This window comes from Nerophis ophidion, linkage group LG16 (genome assembly GCF_033978795.1).
Source record: "Nerophis ophidion isolate RoL-2023_Sa linkage group LG16, RoL_Noph_v1.0, whole genome shotgun sequence".
NCBI lineage: Eukaryota > Metazoa > Chordata > Actinopteri > Syngnathiformes > Syngnathidae > Nerophis > Nerophis ophidion.
In genome coordinates, this window is record NC_084626.1 from 50,824,380 (window position 1) to 50,849,603 (window position 25,224).

The 25,224-nt window shown below is 48.4% G+C and overlaps 1 protein-coding gene across 2 annotated transcripts in view; it reads left to right on the top strand.

The window, feature by feature from the left end:
- fer1l4 (fer-1 like family member 4) overlaps positions 1-25,224 on the top strand; it is a 54,984-nt gene that overhangs the window by 23,599 nt on the left and 6,161 nt on the right. The window contains exons 16-42 of one of the 2 annotated variants that reach the window (XM_061875443.1): positions 2,050-2,175; positions 2,261-2,333; positions 2,425-2,519; positions 2,645-2,753; positions 2,863-3,070; positions 3,191-3,323; positions 3,395-3,495; positions 3,579-3,666; positions 6,017-6,133; positions 6,197-6,349; positions 6,408-6,600; positions 6,659-6,783; positions 7,661-7,795; positions 7,855-8,028; positions 8,092-8,202; positions 8,265-8,426; positions 8,511-8,685; positions 8,745-8,860; positions 8,972-9,088; positions 12,901-12,949; positions 14,929-15,026; positions 17,110-17,244; positions 17,308-17,427; positions 17,503-17,630; positions 17,699-17,869; positions 17,938-18,092; positions 18,160-18,341. In XM_061875443.1, coding sequence (XP_061731427.1) covers positions 2,050-2,175; positions 2,261-2,333; positions 2,425-2,519; positions 2,645-2,753; positions 2,863-3,070; positions 3,191-3,323; positions 3,395-3,495; positions 3,579-3,666; positions 6,017-6,133; positions 6,197-6,349; positions 6,408-6,600; positions 6,659-6,783; positions 7,661-7,795; positions 7,855-8,028; positions 8,092-8,202; positions 8,265-8,426; positions 8,511-8,685; positions 8,745-8,860; positions 8,972-9,088; positions 12,901-12,949; positions 14,929-15,026; positions 17,110-17,244; positions 17,308-17,427; positions 17,503-17,630; positions 17,699-17,869; positions 17,938-18,092; positions 18,160-18,341 — 3,549 coding nt within the window. Of the gene's footprint in view, positions 1-2,049; positions 2,176-2,260; positions 2,334-2,424; positions 2,520-2,644; positions 2,754-2,862; positions 3,071-3,190; positions 3,324-3,394; positions 3,496-3,578; positions 3,667-6,016; positions 6,134-6,196; positions 6,350-6,407; positions 6,601-6,658; positions 6,784-7,660; positions 7,796-7,854; positions 8,029-8,091; positions 8,203-8,264; positions 8,427-8,510; positions 8,686-8,744; positions 8,861-8,971; positions 9,089-12,900; positions 12,950-14,924; positions 15,027-17,109; positions 17,245-17,307; positions 17,428-17,502; positions 17,631-17,698; positions 17,870-17,937; positions 18,093-18,159; positions 18,342-25,224 lie in introns of both variants that reach the window. The other variant, XM_061875442.1, reaches the window with a different exon arrangement.

The following is a 25,224-nucleotide window of genomic DNA, read 5'->3' on the forward strand; positions in this document are numbered from 1 at the left end:
GAGCCCTCTAAATATGCAATAATAGTCATGTATTCCCCGCCGAGAGTATAGAGCTGGTCCACAGTTCCACGACCAGGACGAAAACCACACTGCTCCTCCCGAATCCGAGGCTCGACCATCCGGCGTAGCCTCCTCTCCAGTACACCTGAATAAACCTTACCAGGAACGCTGAGGAGTGTGATCCCACGATAGTTGGAACACACCCTCCGGTCCCCCTTCTTAAAGAGAGGAACCACCACCCCGGTCTGCCAATCCAGAGGTACCGTGCAAGGGAGTTTGCCCAACCAGTCTACATGTGCTTTTTGGACTTTGAGAAGGCATTCGACCGTGTCCCTCGGGAAGTCCTGTGGGGAGTGCTCAGAGAGTATGGGGTATCGGACTGATTGTGGCGGTCCGCTCCCTGTATGATCAGTGTCAGAACTTGGTCCGCATTGCCGGCAGTAAGTCGAACACATTTCCAGTGAGGGTTGGACTCCGCCAAGGCTGTCCTTTGTCACCCATTCTGTTCATAACTTTTATGGACAGAATTTCTAGGCGCAGTCAAGGCGTTGAGGGGTTCCGGTTTGGTGACCGCAGGATTAGGTCTCTGCTTTTTGCAGATGATGTGGTCCTGATGGCTTCATCTGACCGGGATCTTCAGTTCTCGCTGGATCGGTTCGCAGCCGAGTGTGAAGCGACCGGAATGAGAATCAGCACCTCCAAGTCCGAGTCCATGGTTCTCGCCCGGAAAAGGGTGGAATGCCATCTCCGGGTTGGGGAGGAGACCCTGCCCCAAGTGGAGGAGTTCAAGTACCTAGGAGTCTTGTTCACAAGTGAGGGAAGAGTGGATCGTGAGATCGACAGGCGGATCGGTGCGGCGTCTTCAGTAATGCGGACGTTGTACCGATCCGTTGTGGTGAAGAAGGAGCTGAGCCGGAAGGCAAAGCTCTCAGTTTACCGGTCGATCTACGTTCCCATCCTCACCTATGGTCATGAGCTTTGGGTCATGACCGAAAGGATAAGATCACGGGTACAAGCGGCCCAAATGAGTTTGGGTCTCTCCCTTAGAGATAGGGTGAGAAGCTCTGCCATCCGGGAGGAACTCAAAGTAAAGCCGCTGCTCCTTCACATCGAGAGGAGCCAGATGAGGTGGTTCGGGCATCTGGTCAGGATGCCACCCGAACGCCTCCCTAGGGAGGTGTTTAGGGCACGTCCAACCGGTAGGAGGCCACGGGGAAGACCCAGGAGACGTTGGGAAGACTATGTCTCCCGGCTGGCCTGGGAACGCCTCGAGATCCCCCGGGAAGAGCTAGACGAAGTGGCTGGGGAAAGGGAAGTCTGGGTTTCCCTGCTTAGGCTGTTGCCCCCGCGACCCGACCTCGGATAAGCGGAAGAAGATGGATGGATGGAGTCATGTATTCATCTTGCCACTCATCTCACTCAACAAATTTAAACGTTTCACACTACTTTCTGGTCCTCAAATTCAGTTCATAATCGCCTGGCAGAGCAGACAGTTTCTACAAGATGTTGTCCAGTTTGCAAGTTCGTCTAAAATGACTAATGTCCTCCCGTAATTTGTGGCGGCTTTGGTAGCAGGTTGAACAAGTGTTGATCAGGGTGAGAGATGTCTGATGGCAGCGGGTTGAACAAGTGCTAACCAGGATGAGAGATGTCTGATGGCAGCAGGTTGACTGAAATTATGGTTTATAGTTCTGGTGTGCCACATCAAGATTGAAAGTGGCTCCATCTAGTTATCCCTTTGAAAAATGTCTAAGGCAAAGGGCGGCTGATAATCTTCTCCGCTGTCCTGGTCACGGAAGTCCCACTTGGAGAATATCTTTATCGATAGCCACATCACAATAATCGAAAATAAGACAGGTACTGCACTGCAATACATTTAACACTCACAATAATACTTCATTAATTCAGGCCATAAACATGTAGAAAATGCTCTTAAAAGGTATTTTAAAAACCTGCGATGTAGTAAAGCTGCGATATAAAGCAACTTAGCGAGGGACGACTGTAAAACCGAGACTCCAGAATCAAATGACTAACCTTTGTTTTGTCCAGGCTTTGAACCAGGGCCTTGGAGAAGGAATCTTCTACCGTGGTCGAATCCTCCTCGCGCTCTCTGTGGAGGTCTACACCTCGCCCTCGGTCATCGCCACGGACACAAGCCCTTCTCCGCTGGCGTTGGTACCGGCTAAGTGCTCATCCATCATGTCCGTGCGCTTTCGGTGGGGATCTCCTGACCTCAGTCGTGGTCTTTGTTTTTCTTTAGAAGGTGAAAGGAACTCTGGGAAGGTTTGGGCTGAAGAAGCCAAGAGGCAGCAAAAAGGAGAAGAAGAAGGAAGGTGAGGAGACGAAGCAGAGCTCCTTCACGCCATCGTGGCTTCTGTAGTTCAGGGTGTCTGACTTGGCAACTTCCTGTTCATGTTTGTGTAGCTTCCAGCAGATTGACTGATGAGTCGGGGGAGGCCGGTGTGGAGGTGCCGGAGTCTGTTACCGTGGAGACTGAAGAGATTCACCCGCTCCCTGAGGTTCGAACAAGACATTTTAAACTCAAGAAACATTGTAGAGAACCTCATACTTTTAGGGAATACAATGTGGTCAGAGGACAGAGCTTTGAGGTACGCCACAGACCCAGTTTTGCTTTGACTTGTAGGGTTTTCTGGGCGAGAGAGAAGACTTTCTTCTGTTCGCTTCTCTCTTTGAAGTCACCATGATGGATCCGTCCGTAGGCACCAGACCAATGACTTTTGAACTCTCAATAGGTAGAAAGTACAGTCTGGGTCTAAGACGCATCACAAATAGTTGCAGGTTCTACTTCCAGGGCTTCAAATGGAGAATTCCAGTTTTCACTATCCATCATGCGTCCATCAGGAAACCACGGCAAGGTGGTAAAGTTTGGGAGAGCCAAAAAGAGTCAGAGCAGAGAGGAGCTGAGCAGAAGCCGGGAGGATCTCAGTGAGGAGGGACAAGGTCTTCTGGAGTCTGAGGAAGAGCTGGACAAGGAGGAAGTGCTGAGTCCCGAATCTGAAAACAGATCTTTGTCTCGCCCCATGAGGCCGCAGCCCACCGAGTACGACAGGTAGGTCTTCTTTGGGAAATTCCTCAGCTCTAAAACTGGAGAACGTATGCCATGATCGTCAAGTTGTTTGGTGCTGACGGGTGAGTACCAAACCAAAAAACTGTATCACCTGCGTGCCAGGTCGTTCCAGTACATCCCCCTCCAGACGCCCGCCGAGAAACATAAGCCGTGTCTGTTTGTGTGGAGTCAGTTCGAAAACCACAGCTTTCGCCTCTACCAGGTCAACTGGATCAGCAAGATGGCCGACAGGCTGGTAAGAGCATTGTTGGAGAAAGGAGGGCTTTGCTGGCCAATCACGCCGCCTGTACCTGTGCTCACCTGCAGGAGATCGGCCTGGACGAGGTGGAGCGGCTCCAGAGGAGGCCGAGGAGCAACGTGAAGAAGCGTCTGATTCACGTCCTGCTGGAGCTGGTCGTCTCCTGCAAGTCAGCATCGCCTCCAGAAAGCTTCTCGTCTGCTTTTCCTCGATTGTTTTTCTCAAACGTCCCCTTTCTCCATCCCCGCGAAGACAGTTCCGACTCTTCTCAGAACGCCGCTCGCAGTTTCGTCCCAACAACCTCGACGCGCGCAGGAAGGCGTTCATCAAGAAGAGTTTGGTGAGTCTTCAATCGTTGACCAAAGTTTTTTGTCGGCCGTTTCCAAAAGATCGGACAAAACTCACCGAATCACACGGAAACCAAATCCATCACATGTCCAAACGGTCATGTTCTATCAGGCCGAAAGCCCGGAAACAAAACCCAAAAGGAGTGAAGTTTTCACGTTTTCTAAATGGTAAATATAAACACAATGATTTCAACTTATATTCAAATGAAAGACAAGATATTTAATGTTCCAACTGAGAAACACGTGGCTTGGCAGTTACTTGCTGAAATAAGCAGGGGCGTCCATGGACGGCAACATATGTTGCTCCAAAACCTGTATGCACCTTTCAGCATTAATGGTGCCTTCACAGATGTGTAAGTTACCCATGCCTTGGCCACTAATGCACCATCACACATGCTGCCTTTTACACTTTGCGCCTAGAACAGTCCGGATGGTTCTTTTCCTCTTTGTTCTGGAGGACTTGACATCCACAGTTTCCAAAAACCATTTAAAAACGTGGACTCGTCAGACCACAGAACACTTTTCCGCTTTGCATCAGTTCATCTTGGATTTGCTCGGGCCCAGAGAAGCCGGTGGCGTTTTTGGGTGTTGTTGATAAATGGCTTTGGCTTCTAATGGATTCATTACAATCTTTGCAAGTTGGGTTGTTCTTAAGTGTTGTTCTTAAACAATTTGCTCAGGTATTTGTTGACAAAGGGGTGAAATAAGCAGGGGCGTCCGTGATAATGTATCCCGGATGGCAACATATGTTGCTCCAAAAGCTGTATGTAGCTTTCAGCAATAATGGTGCCTTCACAGATGTGTAAGTTACCCATGCCTTGGACACTAATACACCCCCATACCATCACAGATGCTGCCTTTTACACTTTGCGCCTATACCAGTCCGGATGGTTCTTTTCCTCTTTGTTCCGGAGGACACCACGTCCACAGTTTCCAAAAACAATTTATAACGTGGACTTGTCAGACCACAGAACACTTTTCCGCTTCGCATCAGTCCATCTTGGATGAGCTCGGGCCCAGCGAAGCCGGCGGCGTTTCTGGGTGTTGTTGATAAATGGCTTTGGCTTCTAATGGATTCATTACAATCTTTGCAAGTTGGGTAACGTTTGCTGTAGTCTGGAACAACACGGCGCACAAACTATGAGAAATGCAGCCAATATTACACAAAGATAATGTGTCACGAGAGATGAAAATATAAATGAAATACACAGAGGACATAAGTAAAGGAAATTAAATTACCTCAAATATATGTACACACAGCTAACCTAAATAGCATGTTAGCATTGATTGGTTTCCAGTCACAAATATGCCTGATAAGCACTCTAGCAAAATCATCAAACCTCACCTTTGTGCAGTCACGCACAGTATAAAACATTTGGTGGACAAAATGGTACAAAAAAGGAGTGGCATAAAACACGTCTTTCTGTGGCGGCGCCGGAGAAGGTTGGTACATGTAATCAATCAATCAATGTTTATTTATATAGCCCCAAATCACAAATGTCTCAAAGGACTGCACAAATCATTACGACTACAACATCCTCGGAAGAACCCACAAAAGGGCAAGGAAAACTCACACCCAGTGGGCAGGGAGAATTCACATCCAGTGGGACGCCAGTGACAATGCTGACTATGAGAAACCTTGGAGAGGACCTCAGATGTGGGCAACCCCCCCCCCCCCCCCCCGTAGGGGGCCGAAAGCAATGGATGTCGAGCGGGTCTAACATGATACTGTGAAAGTTCAATCCATAGTGGCTCCAACACAGCCGCTAGAGTTCAGTTCAAGCGGATCCAAGACAGCAGCGAGAGTCCCGTCCACAGGAAACCATCTCAAGCGGATCAGCAGCGTAGAGATGTCCCCAACCGATACAGGCGAGCGGTCCATCCTGGGTCCCGACGAGCGGTCCATCCTGGGTCTCGACTCTGGACAGCCAGTACTTCATCCATGGTCATCGGACCGGACCCCCTCCACAAGGGAGGGGGGGACATAGGAGAAAGAAAAGAAGCGGCAGATCAACTGGTCTAAAAAGGAGGTCTATTTAAAGGCTAGAGTATACAGATGAGTTTTAAGGTGAGACTTCAATGCTTCTACTGAGGTAAACAAACTACAATGTGTTCAAGGATCGCTGAAATGAGTAGGACAAAACGGTGCTTTCCAAATACTCTCATCAGTGAAGCATGGAGAACATAAACTGTGGGATTTCTAACAATGTGGAAAGCCCTCCCCCGTCCTATTTCAATCGTTTTTCCCACTTTTTTTTATATCAAAGTACTGAATTAGAAACAAAGCCTAAATACTAAAAGCAGGGCCAAGTTTGGACAAGTTGTGATCAGGTGACCCTCCAGGTGGCGGTGGCCAGGCAGGCGGCGAGAGCCAGGCAGAGGATCACCAGACGAACGCTCAGACAGCGACTCCTGGACGTCAAGAGACTCCTGGCCAAGCTGCGCCACCTGGCCAAAGAGGTGAATGGTTCAAATAGGAGAGGAGTGATAACACAATTTGGAGCTCTGACATCTCGCCCCCAGCCCCAGAACACCATCCCGGACGCCTTCCTCTGGTTGTTAAACGGAAGCAAACGATTGGCCTACGTCAGGATCCCCGCCCACTCCATCATCTTCTCAGTGGTGGAGGACCAGAGGGGCCGGGATTGTGGTCGAGTCACCACACTTTACATGAAGGTGGGTCCTCGGAAGCGTCTCAGGTTGTAGAACAGGTCCCAAGTCTTGCCTCTCCCAGTCTCCGGGAGGTTCCACCAGTGAGATCTTTGCCAAGCTGGAGGTCTACCTGTGGCTGGGCCAGTCCAAGTACAGCAAGGAGGCCATCACCTTGCTCCCAGAAGACTTCCTGCCCGTCTACGAGGAGCCCGAGCAGACGGCGCCGGTCTCCACGGGAACCAGGAGGAAGCTTCCTGTCAGCCTGTCCTGTCAGGGTGAGCTCCTCGGCTGAAGACCTCCTCCTGCACACCTTGGTGACACCTTCCTCTGCAGACTGCAGGTACTTCCAGCTGCGCTGCCACATGTACCAAGCACGCGGATTGTTGGCGGCAGATGACGACGGCCTGTCAGATCCCTTCGCCAAGGTGGTCTTCTCCACGCAGTGTCAGCTCACCAAGGTTAGTCCGTCGCCAAACTCCACACCATCCTTCTTCTTCTTCTTTTACATAGGGCTGGGTCATGTGGCTGAAAACTATCCTGACGCGATGACAACAGACAAAAAAAGTCTGCGGGCTATAGAGCGTTTTCCGTTCGGGCTCCAGTACTCTGGAATGTCCTCCCGGTAACAGTTCGAGATGCTACCTCAGTAGAAGCATTTAAGTCTCACCTTAAAACTCATCTGTATACTCTAGCCTTTAAATAGACCTCCTTTTTAGACCAGTTGATCTGCCGCTTCTTTTCTTTCTCCTATGTCCCCCCCTCCCTTGTGGAGGGGGTCCGGTCCGATGACCATGGATGAAGTACTGGCTGTCCAGAGTCGAGACCCAGGATGGACCGCTCGCCTGTGTATCGGTTGGGGACATCTCTACGCTGCTGATCCGCTTGAGATGGTTTCCTGTGGACGGGACTCTCGCTGCTGTCTTGGATCCGCTTGAACTGAACTCTCGTGGATGTGTTGGAGCCACTATGGATTGAACTTTCACAGTATCATGTTAGACCCGCTCGACATCCATTGCTTTCGGTCCCCTAGAGGGGGGGGGTTGCCCACATCTGAGGTCCTCTCCAAGGTTTCTCATAGTCAGCATTGTCACTGGCGTCCCACTGGATGTGAATTCTCCCTGCCCACTGGGTGTGAGTTTTCCTTGCCCTTTTGTGGGTTCTTCCGAGGATGTTGTAGTCGTAATGATTTGTGCAGTCCTTTGAGACATTTGTGATTTGGGGCTATATAAATAAACATTGATTGATTTATTGAACACAATGTGTGTGTGTGTGTGTGTGTGTGTGTGTGTGTGTGTGTGTGTGTGTGTGTGTGTGTGTGTGTGTGTGTGTGTTCAGGTGTCCCCGGACACACTCTCTCCCGCATGGAGCGAGTGTCTGTTGTTTGAGCGCGTCCTGCTGGAGGGAACCATGGAGGACCTCCAACAAGACCCTCCCCTGGTCGTCATCCACGTCTTCGACTACGACGCCGTGGTAACGCTCTTCTTCACGTGTTGGGGAAGCGATGCGTTTACTGACCTTTGCGCTCTCAGGGGAGTCCGAAGCCTCTCGGCCGAGCGTACGCTGAACCGGAGTTGAAATTCGCGCAGATGCTGTACCAGAAGCCCCGCCTTTGTTTCTACGACATCAGCATCGGGCGTGCCCCCGCAGGCGAGCTGCTGGCCGCCTTCGAGCTGATCGAGCTGGACTATTCTTCCTTTGGAGAGGTGACCTTAGCACCGCTTTGAGCTAGACTTCTTGTGCTGATCCCTGCCGACTGCTCCTTGCAGCCCACCCTGCCGAGCAGCGTGGACCCTCAGGAGCTGACCTACCTGAAAGAGGCGCGTCACTACGACATACCACCGGGGGTCCGACCAGTCCTGAGGGACTTCCGAATCGAGGTTGCACCAAGTCTATATGGGGTTTGGTCCATGAAGCACTGAGTGGTTGCTGATGCCTTCAGGTGCTCTTCTGGGGTCTGCGGGAGCTGAAGCGGGTGCAGCTCTTCGAGGTGGACCGCCCGATGGTGAGGGTGGAGTGTGCCGGATGCCAGCTGGAGTCGGAGGAGATCGAGAGCTTCAGGACGCATCCCAACTTCAAAGAGCTGGCCCGATTCCTCAATGTGGTCGGTTCAAGTCCTCCTTGATGACAATCCGGGCTCGAAAGAACCCAACTGAGGGCCTCTGCTCCCTTCTTTTCGTCCAATCAGAAGCTGCCAGAGCAGACCTACCTCCACCCGCCCCTCACACTCTTTGTGGTGGAGCGCAGAGCCTTCGGCCGGCAGATCCTGGTCGGGACGCACGTGGTCCAGAGTCTGATGGACTACGCCCCGCGGGAGCTTGGGGAGGAGCCAGATGACGAAGAGGAGGGGCCTCCACCAAAAGGTAGGATATAAGGAGACAAGTAGTCTTATGAGGTTCTTTTTCTTGACGTGTTTGTGCAGTGAAGAAGAAGCCTTCAGTGAAGCCCAGTGCCCTGAAAAACCTGAGGAAGTTCTCCCTCATCAACCTGTCAGTCAAAGAGTCTGTCATTCCCAACAAGGCCATCGACCTGATCAACGTGCGTCCTCTTCTTGGTCCTCGTTCTCTTCGTCTTTGTTGGAACCACCTTCATGCCCATCTTTGGCCTTCACCAACTCTTTTCCTGTCGTACCTTCTCTGACCCCTCCAGGCTCCTCTCAAGAAGCTGAGGAAGAAAGAGGATGAGCTGGAGGAGGACGTACCAGAAAACGAAGAACTGGACTGGTGGTCCAAATACTACGCCTCCGTGGAAGAGCTGGAGAAGCAGGCGAGATACTTTTAAGGCATCTTTTCTTACATGTTCGTCCACGGTTTTGGATCTGCACGACAGATTTTCTGAAAAACTCCCTATAATGGCGGGCTCGGTGCCGATTATTTCTGACAATGAAACGTTGTTACTAACAGTAGGTTAGAAATGCGTAAATGATACGTTAGCAATGTCAGCTCGAGTTGTTGTGTAGCTAGCTTAGCCTTCTAATCCATCCATCCATCTTCTTCCGCTTATCCGAGGTCGGGTCGCGGGGGCAGCAGCCTAAGCAGGGAAGCCCAGACTTCTCTCTCCCCAGCCACTTCGTCTAGCTCTTCCCGGGGGATCCCGAGGCGTTCCCAGGCCAGCCGGGAGACATAGTCTTCCCAACGTGTCCTGGGTCTTCCCCGAGGCCTCCTACCGGTTGGACGTGCCCTAAACACCTCCCTAGGGAGGCGTTCGGGTGGCATCCTGACCAGATGCCCGAACTACCTCATCTGGCTCCTCTCCATGTGGAGGAGCAGCGGCTTTACTTTGAGTTCCTCCCGGATGGCAGAGCTTCTCACCCTATCTCTAAGGGAGAGACCCACCACACGGCGGAGGAAACTCATTTCGGCCGCTTGTACCCGTGATCTTATCCTTTCGGTCATGACCCACAGCTCATGACCATAGGTGAGGATGGGAACGTAGATCGACCGGTAAATTGAGAGCTTTGCCTTCCGGCTCAGCTCCTTCTTCACCACAACAGATCGGTACAACGTCCGCATTACTGAAGACGCCGCACCGATACGCCTGTCGATCTCACGATCCACTCTTCCCCCACTCGTGAACAAGACTCCTAGGTACGTGAACTCCTCCACTTGGGGCAGGGTGTCCTCCCCAACCCGGAGATGGCAATCCACCCTTTTCCGGGAGAGAACCATGGACTCGGATTTGGAGGTGCTGATTCTCATTCCGGCCGCTTCACACTCGGCTGCGAACCGATCCAGTGAGAGCTGAAGATCCCGGTCAGATGAAGCCATCAGGACCACATCGTCTGCAAAAAGCAGAGACCTAATCCCGCGGCCACCAAACCGGAACCCCTCAATGCCTTGACTGCGCCTAGAAATTCTGTCCTTAAAAGTTATGAACAGAATGGGTGACAAAGGGCAACCTTGGCGGAGTCCAACCCTCACTGGAAACGTGTCCGACTTACTGCCGGCAATGCGGACCAAGCTCTGACACTGATCATACAGGGAGCGGACCGCCACAATAAGACAGTCCGATACCCCATACTCTCTGAGCACTCCCCACAGGACTTCCCAAGGGACACGGTCCAATGCCTTCTCCAAGTCCACAAAGCACATGTAGACTGGTTGGGCAAACTCCCATGCACCCTCAAGAACCCTGCCCAGAGTATAGAGCTGGTCCACAGTTCCACGACCAGGACGAAAACCATCTTCTAATATAAGACGATATCGTCAAATAAAGAATGATTTTCATAACACTTGGTAACTGGTTCAGTGCTTACTGTGTTTGGCAATGGACCAGTTTTTAATACAATCCGTTGTTAGGTTTCACCTCTGCCTTCAAGTGTGAAGAAGTCGTGCGCAGAAGAGCCCTGCTCCAAACACAGACCTTCACAGTAAGATGGATTTTCTGAGAAACTCCCCGTAATGGCGGGCTCGGTGCCGACTATTTCTGAAAACAGAGTGTTGTCCCTAACAGTAGGTTAGAAATGCGTAAATGATACGTTTGCAGTGTCAGCTCGAGTTGTTGTGTAGCTAGCTTTGTCTTCTAATGTAAGACGATATCGTCAAAATAAAGAATGATTTTCCTAAAAACTGTTAAGTGGATCACTGCCTACTGTGTTTGGTAATGGACCAGTTTTTAATATAATCTGTCGGTTACGTTTCACCTGTGCCTTCAAGTGTGAAGAAGTCGCTTCTCCTGTGCACAGAAGAGCCCTGCTCCAAACACAGACCTTCACGGAAAGATGGATTTTCTGAGAAACTCCTAGTAACGGCGGGCTCAATGCAGACTTTTTCTGAAAACAGAGGAGACAATGAAACGTTTTTACTAACAGTAGGTTAGGGATGTGTAAATAATACGTTAGCAAACTCAGATCGAGTTGTTGTGTAGCTAGCTTAGCCTTCTAATGTAAGACTATATCGTCAAAATAATGATTTTCCTAAAAACAGTTAATTGGATCAGTGCCTACTGTGTTTGGCAATGGACCAGTTTTTAATATAGTCTGTTGGTTAGGTTTCACCTCTACCTTCAAGTGTGAAGAAGTCGTGCGCAGAAGAGCCCTGCTCCAAACAGAGACCTTCACAGTAAGATGGATTTTCTGAGAAACTCCCCGTAATGGCGGCTCGGTGCTGACTATTTCTGACAATGGAGGAGACAATGAAACGTTATTAATAACAGTCGGTTAGAAATGTTTGAATGATATGTTATCAGTGTCGTCTCGACTTGTTGTGTAGCTAGCTTTGCCATCCATCCATCCATCATCTTCCGCTTATCCGGGGTCGGGTCGCGGGGGCAACAGCCTAAGCAGGGAAACCCAGACTTCCCTCTCCCCAGCCACTTCGTCTAACTCTTCCCAGGGGATCCCGAGGCGTTCCCAGGCCAGCCGGGAGACATAGTCTTCCCAACGTGTCCTGGGTCTTCCCCGTGGCCTCCTACCGGTTGGACGTGCCCTAAACGCCTCCCTAGGGAGGGGTTCGGGTGGCATCCTGACCAGATGCCCGAACCACCTCATCTGGCTCCTCTCCATGTGGAGGAGCAGCGGCTTTACTTTGAGTTCCTCCCGGATGGCAGAGCTTCTCACCCTATCTCTAAGGGAGAGACCCAAACTCATTTGGGCCGATTGTACCCGTGATCTTATCCTTTCGGTCATGACCCAAAGCTCATGACCATAGGTGAGGATGGGAACGTAGATCGACCGGAAAATTGAGAGCTTTGCCTTCCGGCTCAGCTCCTTCTTCACCACAACGGATCGGTACAACGTCCGCATTACTGAAGACGCCGCACCGATCCGCCTGTCGATCTCACGATCCACTCTTCCCTCACTGGTGAACAAGACTCCTAGGTACTTGAACTCCTCCACTTGGGGCAGGGTCTCCTCCCCAACCCGGAGATGGCATTCCACCCTTTTCCGGGCGAGAACCATGGACTCGGACTTGGAGGTGCTGATTCTCATTCCGGTCGCTTCACACTCGGCTGCGAACCGATCCAGTGAGAGCTGAAGATCCCGGTCAGATGAAGCCATCAGGACCACATCATCTGCAAAAAGCAGAGACTTAATCCTGCGGTCACCAAACCGGAACCCCTCAACGCCTTGACTGCGCCTAGAAATTCTGTCCATAAAAGTTATGAACAGAATGGGTGACAAAGGACAGCCTTGGCGGAGTCCAACCCTCACTGGAAATGTGTTCGACTTACTGCCGGCAATGCGGACCTTGTAATGTAAAATGATATCGTCAACATAAAGAATGATTTTCCTAAAAACTTTTAACTGGATCAGTGCTTACTGTGTTTGGCAATGGACCAGTTTTTAATATAGAAAGTCAGGTAAAAAATTAAATGGCAATCGCTAATGTTTACATTTCATACGGTCTTAGCAAAAAAAACCCAATTACAAAACAAGGCTGTTGGCGGACATTTAATTTTTGGAGGCAGTCAAATAGCTAAACGTTGACCAAAGAACCATCTTTACATGTTAAATGAATTCTTATTAAATAGGGAAAAGTCATAATACGACCTCTTGAAATAGGACATCCATCGTAGACGTGATAAATAGAACTGCACGAGTGAAAATTGCCATGGTAACAAAATTGTCTTCTCTTCAGGCTGCGGAGGAACTGCAGAAAAAGGAGGAGGAAGAACAGGCAGAACGAGGTACACTTAAAGGAGGCATGACGCCCTCGGCAGGCTTTTTGTGGCCCCATTTTTGCGATGTAATATTACTGGTGAAGTACAGTCGTACTTCAACACATCGCACTTCCAGGTTTGTAGCTTGTAAAAGTAAATATGCGGGCGTTATTTCATGTCTGGGGGGCTTTTTGAATGTTAAATAACAGTTTTTTTATGCCCCAGCAATGAAAATATTCACTTTGTATTGAATAATTCCTACTTTGCTAAAATTGATTTACCACGACCAGTACCCTGGAACCAATAATCAGCGGCAAACAATACGTTACTGTATTGTTCTTGGCGACCTACAGAAGATTATGTTGGTGCATAAAAGAGTGAACTTTTATGAAGTTCATATATATATATATTATATACATATATACACACACACACATATATATATATATATATAATATATATATATATATATATATATATATATATATATATATACATATATATTAGGGCTGGGCAACGATTAAAAATTTTAATCGAAGTTAATCGCACTATTTCTCCGATTAATCGCGATTAACTGCATTGTATACACAAAGCCCAATAATGAATTCAAAAGTAGTGTGTAGTGCACCTTTATTGGAATATTCTCCCACATGAACAAAAGCGCCAAAACATTTGTTGTGCAAACACAATTTAAATCAGTCCTTGTTAAACAGTAGCAGTTAAATAGCATATTTGATGAAAATCAACTCCAAAAATGTAAATACAAACATTTAAGCTTATTGCCACTGCCAGGGTATTTAAGTTATCCTGTTTGTTATGGAAAATAAATATAATCTACATACAAATCTCTGAGCCACAATCATAACATCTGAACAGGCAATTTCTGAGGTAACAGCAGAAACTTTTTTTTTTATCAGGGATCTTATGTTTAAAAAAACCTATATTATAGGTAGTGGGCTGTTTTAGGGTATTTTTGATCAAATTATCCGTAGTAGCAATATTAATAATGTTGTGTTTATTCTGCGTAGTGCACTTAAAATAATTATGACCATATCTAGGAATTGATATGATGGGAATTTTCCGATTGTTTGCTTGGTGCTTTGATAAACTGAAGGCATCATATACATGGTACTATATTGTGATGTTATGAGCCAGGGGAATAAAATAACTACCCTACCCAGCATGCAACAGGAGTGAGGAGCATGTATAGGTTGTGTCGCCATGACGGCATCTTGTATGTTGTGATATGCACGCTCTGAAAGCAAACGTTAAGAACTCAGCCAACACTCCTGGTCTGCATTATTCATAAATAGACAGACAACACAAATACTCCGCTGCTTCACAGGCCGCTGGATGTAGCCGGCAAAGTATTCCCATGCTAGCTAGCCGCTCTAGCAAGCACGCCTCATTCAGTCCAAAACGGCCCGATCTATCCACATCCAGAATTGTCTGGCGGTCGTAAGTGATCCCGGAGTGACCACGCTGTAAGCCAGCCAGGAAATTTGCAGAATTGTCCGGTATTTTTGCCAAATGTTCCATCTTTACCAAGAGCCCCTCCACGCCGGGCGACGCCATCTTGTTAAGAAAAGGCGTTAACAAAATAAAAGCATGTAAACAACACACGCAAATGTGCGATAAAATAATTGTCGGCGTTAATAGATTGATGAGTTAACTCGTAATTAACGCATTAATTTGCCCACCCCTAATATATATATATATATATATATATATATATATATATATATATATATATATATATATATGTAGGTGTGGGAAAAATCACAAGACTACTTCATCTCTACAGAACTGTTTCATGAGGGGTTCCCTCAATCATCAGGAGATGATTTTTCCCACACCTACATTGCGCTCTACCACGGTATCGAGCACCATTCTCTGGATAATCCAATCAAGATATATATGTATATATGTATGTACTGTATGTATGTATGTATGTATATATATATATGTATATATATACTGTATGTATTGTTTTCTTTCATCGGAAGGCCAGAATGAGTCTGCCACCAACAATGAAGAAGATGAGGTGGATGCAGTGATAACTCAAGTTGATCCACCAAAGCGCAAGAAGATCGCCACGCTAAAGGTCAGAGCTAAACGTCCCCTCAGTGGCATCTATTTGGGTGTGTTCTCACTTCCCAAAACCTCCATCATCGTTTTGTATAGACTGTAAGACTATAGGTCATGTAGTAACAGACACCTTCATAACACTATGTAATATGTACAATATACACACTGCAAGTATATATGTACTATAGTAAAGTGAGTACACTGTACTCACTTTAAGTTGAGGTGCGAGTGTATTTCAAGGTGTACAGTGTACACACTTTAGTGCGGGAACTACAGTAAAGTGAGTACACTAACTTTAAGTTGAGGTACCAGTGTACTCCAGGGCGTACAGAGTACTCAATTTAAGTTGAGGTACCAGTGTACTACAGGTGTACAGTGTACTCACTTTAGGTTTAGGTACCAGTGTACTCCAGGGCGTACAGAGTACTCAATTTAAGTTGAGGTACCAGTGTACTACAGGTGTACAGTGTACTCACTTTAGGTTTAGGTACCAGTGTACTCCAGGGCGTACAGAGTACTCAATTTAAGTTGAGGTACCTGTGTACTACAGGTGTACAGTGTACTCACTTTAGGTTTAGGTACCAGTGTACTCCAGGGCGTACAGAGTACTCAATTTAAGTTGAGGTACCAGTGTACTACAGGTGTACAGTGTATTCACTTTAGGTTTAGGTACCAGTGTACTCCAGGGCGTACAGAGTACTCAATTTAAGTTGAGGTACCAGTGTACTACACGTGTACAGTGTACTCACTTTAGGTTTAGGTACCAGTGTACTCCAGGGCGTACAGAGTACTCAATTTAAGTTGAGGTACCTGTGTACTACAGGTGTACAGTGTACTCACTTTAGGTTTAGGTACCAGTGTACTCCACGGCGTACAGAGTACTCAATTTAAGTTGAGGTACCAGTGTACTACAGGTGTACAGTGTATTCACTTTAGGTTTAGGTACCAGTGTACTCCAGGGCGTACAGAGTACTCAATTTAAGTTGAGGTACCAGTGTACTACAGGTGTACAGTGTACTCACTTTAGGTTTAGGTACCAGTGTACTCCAGGGCGTACAGAGTACTCAATTTAAGTTGAGGTACCAGTGTACTACAGGTGTACAGTGTACTCACTTTAGGTTTAGGTACCAGTGTACTCCAGGGCGTACAGAGTACTCAATTTAAGTTGAGGTACCAGTGTACTACAGGTGTACAGTGTACTCACTTTAGGTTTAGGTACCAGTGTACTCCAGGGCGTACAGAGTACTCAATTTAAGTTGAGGTACCAGTGTACTACAGGTGTACAGTGTACTCACTTTAGGTTTAGGTACCAGTGTACTCCAGGGCGTACAGAGTACACAATTTAAGTTGCGGTACCAGTGTACTACAGGTGTACAGTGTACTCACTTTAGGTTTAGGTACCAGTGTACTCCAGGGCGTACAGAGTACTCAATTTAAGTTGAGGTACCAAGTTACTACAGGTGTACAGTGTATTCACTTTAGGTTTAGGTACCAGTGTACTCCAGGGCGTACAGAGTACTCAATTTAAGTTGAGGTACCAGTGTACTACAGGTGTAGAGTGGACTCACTTTAGGTTTAGGTACCAGTGTACTCCAGGGCGTACAGAGTACTCAATTTAAGTTGAGGTACCAGTGTACTACAGGTGTACAGTGTACTCACTTTAGGTTTAGGTACCAGTGTACTCCACGGCGTACAGAGTACTCAATTTAAGTTGAGGTACCAGTGTACTACAGGTGTACAGTGTACTCACTTTAGGTTTAGGTACCAGTGTACTCCAGGGCGTACAGAGTACTCAATTTAAGTTGAGGTACCAGTGTACTCCAAGACGTGCTGTGTACTCACTTTAGTGAGCGAACTACACTAAAGTGACCACGTAGTTTCTAAGGGAAGTTGAAGAGAGAAAAAGCTGATGAACTAAACTGATCTTTGCCAGCAAGCGTCTCCAAGCACTCCTTTAAGAACCTTTCATTGTGTCCAAAAATTAGCTTTCAGTTATTGATTGGATACTTTTGGATGCAACCCTCTCATCTATGTGCAAGTCAGAAAAGAACTCCAATGGAAGGTTGCAGCTGCCTATCAATAACGGTTCATGTGCTTAGTTGTACGTAGGTCATCTGGAGTCCGAGTTCAGTCAGTTTCAGGACTGGCTGCAGAGCCTTCCACTCTTTAAAGGCCGGGCAAACGACGAGGATGCTGACGAGGATGACGAGGAAAGGCTGATGGGAAAATTCAAGGTGGCATCCCATAGAGCACGTCATCTCTTTCTACTCGTTTCTAGCGCTTGTTTGTCTCCTCAGGGTTCCTTCCTAGTCTACCCGGTAGATTCAGACGACGAAGAAGACCCCAAGTTACAGATCACTAGATTTATACCCCAAAACTCACCCTTCAAGGTCCTGGTGAGGATCTACATCATCAAGGTACTCGTCTTTCCTTATTTTTACTGAAGAATTTCAAAAACAACTTTCTTGGATTCGCTGGTTTCCTTCTTCCAGGGCACCAATCTGGCTCCTGCAGACCCAAACGGAAAATCCGACCCGTACCTGGTGGTGGAAATCGGGAAGCAGACCCAGGACACCAAAGACCGCTACATCCCTAAACAGCTCAACCCTGTCTTTGGAGAGTTCGTGTCTTGTCCTTAGCTTGTCCGATGCTGCTGGATGGGCTTCACTGACCGACCGCATCTTGCAGGGTCTTTGAACTGACCGTGTCCTTCCCACTGGAGACAGACGTGCTCATCAGGGTGATGGACCACGACATTGTGGGCTCTGATGACATCATTGGAGAGACGCGGGTCGACCTGGAGAACCGCTTCTACAGTCGCCACCGGGCCAGCTGCGGCCTGGCGCTTTACTATGATAAGTGAGTCTGATCATGACTGGACAGTCCAAACAGTACTAGTAGTGAGACTAGAACTTTCTTTCTTCCAGGAACGGCTACAACATGTGGCGGGATGCGAAGAAGCCCTCTGTCATTTTGTCAGAGCTTTGCAAGACAAACGGCATCCCGTCTCCAGAGTACAGGCCCAACGAGGTCAAAGTCCTCAACAAGGTCTTCAAGATCCCAGCAGATGCCATACCAGAAGGTAAACAGAGCGACAGAAGCAGGCGCACACAGATCGTCCTTAGTGTTGTCGTCATTGTTCTTGTCAGATCTTCTGAAGAAGAACCAGCGTTCTCCTCAGGAGCAGGAGGAGATGGAGGAGCACGCGGCCCTCAGCGTGCTGCAATGCTGGGGGGAGATGGGCGAGTTCCTCCCCGGAGCCGTGCCTCTGGTCCCTGAGCACGTGGAGGTCCGAACCCTGCTGAACCCGGACAAACCAGGACTGCCGCAGGTAACCATGACGACAGGCCATTTTCACTTGATCGTTTGACCACAGGTGGGTCGCTATATAGAAGCGCTATATAAATATAATTCACTTCACTTCACGCATGTAAGGTTATGACGTGGTGTTTGTATGGATATTAAAATCCCCCATTACAGCATGCATCACTTGATCAGCAACAAACTCTGAAAATGTTCTGATAAAGTCCGAATAGAGCCCAGGGGGGCGGTACATAACAGCCAGGTAGCGGTGTGACAGACCTCATATTAAGCACCTCAAATGATTTATATTTATTACTTAGGGTAAGGGGTAAGGTTAAGGTTTTCATTGTATAAAAGTGCGACCCTCCATCCCTTTTAAGGGGACGGGCAATATGTGCTTTGTATTGTTAGGAGGAGATGTTATCTTTATTTTGTGTAATGCGCCTTAAATAATTTCGACCATATCTAGGAATTGATAGGATGGGGATCTTGAGATTGTTTGCTTGGTTCTGCGATAAATTTAACACGTCATAATTTGCCACCTCAGTAGAATGCATGTCCACCTCTGGCACAGTCACTGCAGAAAAAAACATTATGTGAGTTGTGTATTATTCTAGGAGAAATGCTATGTGTGCAGGAATTTTCCAGCCTGCCGCTCGTTAGTTCCATCTTAACTGACTCCTCACCCAGACTAACAGACACTGTAATTGCCTGTGTCCGAGCTTGCTCTAGTGTAGTTAGTCAAGTGTGACCCAAACAGTAATCTATGTTTCTAGTTGAGTGATGGTGCATTCCCGGTTAGGCTGAAAGCCGTCCCTCCTCAGCTAGTCCGGTTTCCCCCAGAAAGAAGGACGATTATCAATAAACGTTAGTCCCTGTTGTGTCATGGCGCGAGCTCGAACCCGCTTTTCTCCGGCAGTTGGGTCTGCCAGCACCTCAGATGGCAGTGCGCCGAGACACGCCCCTGCTCGCGCTGGCTGCATCACGCCCACATGCCGGCAAGGTTGTGTGTGATCAGCAATCAACACACCTGGGACTGATGAGGGCGAGCTGTATATAGACCAGTGGACTCATGGATCCTCGCTGTAACTTACTCTTCTGTACCTATGCCTTCCCGAGTTCTCCTGTGATCCCCTGTTGCTCCCCTCTGGATTCTGGACTGCCTCTCTTCATGCTCGACCTCCGCTTGGACCTCTGACACCTCGCCATTCTCCCTGACTATCTACGCCTACTCACTGACTGCCTTTCTGCCTTGTTCCTTCTCCTCGTTCAACATTTTGGTAAAACACTACAGCTAATCACACACACAGCCTCACACACACACTTTTGAATTAGTCACACTCCATTCTCTAGTTTATTTATAGTATTATTGTTGATTATATATATTCTAATATATACAATAACATACATAGAGCTATACCGCCCCCTTGTGTCTGTGCCGTCAACTCCCTCCTGCGCACATAAGATTTTTTCTACAAAAACTAGCCAGCCACTTGTTAAGTGAAACTAATTGCCTCTCGCAGGCTGGGGGCCAGAGACAAGTACTCCATGCCTGGACATCGACAAGTTCTAGCTATGTTCCTCTTTGTAATCTCTGACTATCATCCTAGTGTCATTGGAGCCAACGTCTACAACTATGTCCGCATAACTAGTGGTGCGATTAGCCTGTCGTACGTGTTTACTAGGCCTGTTGCGAGTCAGCTCCATCAGACTAGCTTCCATGTCAGGTGCTCTGGTCCCAGGACTACACTTAATTATGGCAGGTTTTGGGTGGTGGAGTCCCCTATGACTAGGGTGTGGTGACCGGTAGACTATAGCGAGGAATAGCGAGAGGGCTAACTCTGTTATGTGTCATAACCGACTGACCGTAGCTTGCAGGCCGTTCAGGGCTGCTACAAGCTCAGCTATTCATTTCGCTACAGCTAACGTTAGCAAAAGTGTCCGCGGCCTCTAAGGTTACCTAGTTACTCTGCTCTAACTGGTGGACACGGTCCTCTAGTAGGGCAAACCTATCTATGAAGAACAGGAAGTCATTCTCACACGGTTTCTTTCACCGAGTTGAGTTCTTGCTAGCCAGCCACTTGTTAAGCGAGACTATTTGCCTCTCGCAGGCAGAGACAAGTCCTGGCTATTTTCCCCTTTGTAAGCTCTGACTGTCTCATCCTAGTGTCATTGGAGCCAACGTCTACAACTATGTCCGCATAACTAGTGGTGCAATTAGCCTGTCGTACAGGTTTACTAGGCCTGTTGCGAGTCAGCTCCATAAGACTAGCTTCATTGTCAGGTGCTCTGGCCCCGGGAATACACTTAATTATGGCTGTTTTCGGGTGATGGAGTCCCCTATGACTAGGGTGTGGTGCCTGGTAGACTAGAGTGTAGGAATGGCTGGAGTGCTAACTCTGTTATGTGTCATAACCGACTGACCGTAGCTTGCGGGGCCGTGCAGGCCTGCTACAAGCTCAGCTACTCATTTCCCTACAACTTTCGTTAGCAAAAGTGCCCGCGGCGTCTAAGGTTACCTAGTTACTCTGCTCTAACTGGTGGACACGGTCCTCTGGTTGGGCAAACCTATCTATGAAGAACAGGAAGTCATTCTCACACGGTTTCTTTCACCGAGTTGAGTTCTTGCTAGCCAGCCACTTGTTAAGCGAGACTATTTGCCTCTCGTAGGCGGAGACAAGTACTCCTTGCCTGGACAGCGACAAATCCTGGCTATTTTCCCCTTTGTAAGCTCTGACTGTCTCATCCTAGTCTCATTGGAGCCAACGTCTACAACTATGTCCGCATAACTAGTGGTGCGATTAGTCTGTCGTACAGGTTTACTACGCCTGTTGCGAGTCAGCTCCATAAGACTAGCTTCAATGTCAGGTGCTCTGGCCTCGGGAATACACTTAATTATGGCTGTTTTCGGGTGATGGAGTCCCCTATGACTAGGGTGTGGTGCCCGGTAGACTAGAGTGTAGGAATGGCTAGAGTGCTAACTCTGTTATGTGTCATAATCGACTGACCGTAGCTTGCAGGTTGTTCAGGGCTGCTACAAGCTCAGCTACTCATTTCCCTACAACTTTCGTTAGCAAAAGTTACCTAGTTACTCTGCTCTAACTGGCGGACTCAGTCCTTTAGTCGGGCCAACCTATCTATTGGGAACAGGAAGCCATACTCATGCGGTTTCTTTCACCGAGTTGAGTTCTTGCTAGCCAGCCATCTGTTAAGTGAGACTAATTGCCTCTCGCAGGCAGAGACAAGTACTGGCTATTTTCCCCTTTGTAAGCTCTGACTGTCTCATCCTAGTGTCATTGGAGCCAACGTCTACAACTATGTCCGCATAACTAGTAGTGCGATTAGCCTGTCGTACAGGTTTACTAGGCCTGTTGCGAGTCAGCTCCATAAGACTAGCTTCAATGTCAGGTGCTCTGGCCCCGGGAATACACTTAATTATGGCTGTTTTCGGGTGATGGAGTCCCCTATGACTAGGGTGTGGTGCCCGGTAGACTAGAGTGTAGGAATGTCTAGAGTGCTAACCGACTGACCGTAGCTTGCGGGCCGTTCAGGGCTGCTACAAGCTCAGCTATTCATTTTGCTATAGCTAACGTTAGCAAAAGTGTCCACGGCCTCTAAGGTTACCTAGTTACTCTGCTCTAACTGGCGGACACGGTCCTCTAGTAGGGCAAACCTATCTATGACACGGCCCTCTAGTAGGGCCAACCTATCTATGAAGAACAGGAAGTCATTCTCACATGATTTCTTTCACCGAGTTGAGTTCTTGCTAGCCAGCCACTTGTTAAGTGAGACTATTTGCCTCTCGCAGGCAGAGACAAGTCCTGGCTATTTTCCCCTTTGTAAGCTCTGACTGTCTCATCCTAGTGTCATTGGAGCCAACGTCTACAACTATGTCCGCATAACTAGTGGTGCGATTAGCCTGTCGTACAGGTTTACTAGGCCTGTTGCGAGTCAGCTCCATAAGACTAGCTTCAATGTCAGGTGCTCTGGTCCCGGGAATACACTTAATTATGGCTGTTTTCGGGTGATGGAGTCCCCTCTGACTAGGGTGTGGTGCCCGGTAGACTAGAGTGTAGGAATGGCTAGAGTGCTAACTCTGTTATGTGTCATGACCGACTGACCGTAGCTTGCAGGCCGTTCAGGGCTGCTACAAGCTCAGCTATTCATTTCGCTACAGCTAACGTTAGCAAAAGTGTCCACGGCCTCTAAGGTTACCTAGTTACTCTGCTCTAACTGGCGGACACGGTCCTCTAGTAGGGCAAACCTATCTCTGAAGAACAGGAAGTCCTTCTCACACGGTTTCTTTCACCGAGTTGAGTTCTTGCTAGCCAGCCACTTGTTAAGCGAGACTATTTGCCTCTCGCAGGCAGAGACAAGTACTGGCTATTTTCCCCTTTGTAAGCTCTGACTGTCTCATCCTAGTGTCATTGGAGCCAACGTCTACAACTATGTCCGCATAACTAGTGGTGCGATTAGCCTGTCGTACAGGTTTACTAGGCCTGTTGCGAGTCAGCTCCATAAGACTAGCTTCAATGTCAGGTGCTCTGGCCCAGGGAATACACTTAATTATGGCTGTTTTCCGGTGATGGAGTCCCCTATGATTAGGGTGTGGTGCCCGGTAGACTAGAGTGTAGGAATGGCTAGAGTGCTAACTCTGTTATGTGTCATGACCGACTGACCGTAGCTTGCAGGCCGTTCAGGGCTGCTACAAGCTCAGCTATTCATTTCGCTACAGCTAACGTTAGCAAAAGTGCTCGCGGCGTCTAAGGTTACCTAGTTGCTCTGCTCTAACTGGTGGACACGGTCCTCTAGTAGGGCAAACCTATCTATGACACGGTCCTCTAGTAGGGCAAACCTTTCTATGAAGAACAGGAAGTCATTCTCACACGGTTTCTTTCACCGAGTTGAGTTCTTGCTAGCCAGCCACTTGTTAAGCGAGACTATTTGCCTCTCGCAGGCAGAGACAAGTACTCCATGCCTGGACATCGACAAGTCCTGGCTTTTTTCCCCTTTGTAAGCTCTGACTGTCTCATCCTAGTGTCATTGGAGCCAGCGTCTACAACTATGTCCGCATAACTAGTGGTGCGATTAGCCTGTCGTACAGGTTTACTAGGCCTGTTGCGAGTCAGCTCCATAAGACTAGCTTCATTGTCAGGTGCTCTGGCCCCGGGAATACACTTAATTATGGCTGTTTTCGGGTGATGGAGTCCCCTATGACTAGGGTGTGGTGCCCGGTAGACTAGAGTGTAGGAATGGCTAGAGTGCTAACTCTGTTATGTGTCATGACCGACTGACCGTAGCTTGCGGGCCGTTCAGGGCTGCTACAAGCTCAGCTATTCATTTCGCTACAGCTAACGTTAGCAAAAGTGCTCGCGGCATCTAAGGTTACCTAGTTACTCTGCTCTAACTGGTGGACACGGTCCTCTAGTAGGGCAAACCTATCTATGACACGGTCCTCTAGTAGGGCAAACCTATCTATGAAGAACAGGAAGTCATTCTCACACGGTTTCTTTCACCGAGTCGAGTTCTTGCTAGCCAGCCACTTGTTAAGCGAGACTATTTGCCTCTCGCAGGCAGAGACAAGTACTCCATGCCTGGACATCGACAAGTTCTAGCTATGTTCCTCTTTGTAATCTCTGACTGTCTCATCCTAGCGTCATTGGAGCCAACGTCTACAACTATGTCCGCATAACTAGTGGTGCGATTAGCCTGTCGTACAGGTTTACTAGGCCTGTTGCGAGTCAGCTCCATAAGACTAGCTTCAATGTCAGGTGCTCTGGCCCCGGGAATACACTTAATTAGGGCTGTTTTCGGGTGATGGAGTCCCCTATGACTAGGGTGTGGTGCCCGGTAGACTAGAGTGTAGGAATGGCTAGAGTGCTAACTCTGTTATGTGTCATGACCGACTGACTGTAGCTTGCAGGCCGTTCAGGGCTGCTACAAGCTCAGCTATTCATTTCGCTACAGCTAACGTTAGCAAAAGTGCCCGCGGCCTCTAAGGTTACCTAGTTACTCTGCTCTAACTGGCGGACACGGACCTCTAGTAGGGCAAACCTATCTATGAAGAACAGGAAGCCATACTCATGCGGTTTCTTTCACCGAGTTGAGTTCTTGCTAGCCAGCCACTTGTTAAGCGAGACTATTTGCCTCTCGCAGGCAGAGACAAGTACTGGCTATTTTCCCCTTTGTAAGCTCTGACTGTCTCATCCTAGTGTCATTGGAGCCAACGTCTACAACTATGTCCGCATAACTAGTGGTGCGATTAGCCTGTCGTACAGGTTTACTAGGCCTGTTGCGAGTCAGCTCCATAAGACTAGCTTCATTGTCAGGTGCTCTGGCCCCGGGAATACACTTAATTAGGGCTGTTTTCGGGTGATGGAGTCCCCTATGACTAGGGTGTGGTGCCCGGTAGACTAGAGTGTAGGAATGGCTAGAGTGCTAACCGACTGACTGTAGCTTGCAGGCCGTTCAGGGCTGCCACAAGCTCAGCTATTCATTTCGCTACAGCTAACGTTAGCAAAACTGTCCGCGGCCTCTAAGGTTACCTAGTTACTCTGCTCTAACTGGCGGACACGGTCCTCTAGTAGGGCAAACCTATCTATGAAGAACAGGAAGCCATACTCATGCGGTTTCTTTCACCGAATTGAGTTCTTTCTGACTTCGAAGCAGGGGGGGCTTTGGACTGGGACTAGCTTAGCTTCGCTAGTCTAGCCGGTGTTGGTCGTTATGGTGGTGCCTGAAGAGCCAAGTGTTTTCTGAGGTGCTACTTGGTGAAAACATTGTGAGAACCACTCATCTGCTCGTGTGTGTGTGTGTGTGTGTGTGTGTGTGTGTGTGTGTGTGTGTGTGTGTGTGTGTGTGTGCGTGTGCGTGTGCGTGTGCGTGTGCGTGTGTGTGTGTGTGTGTGTGTG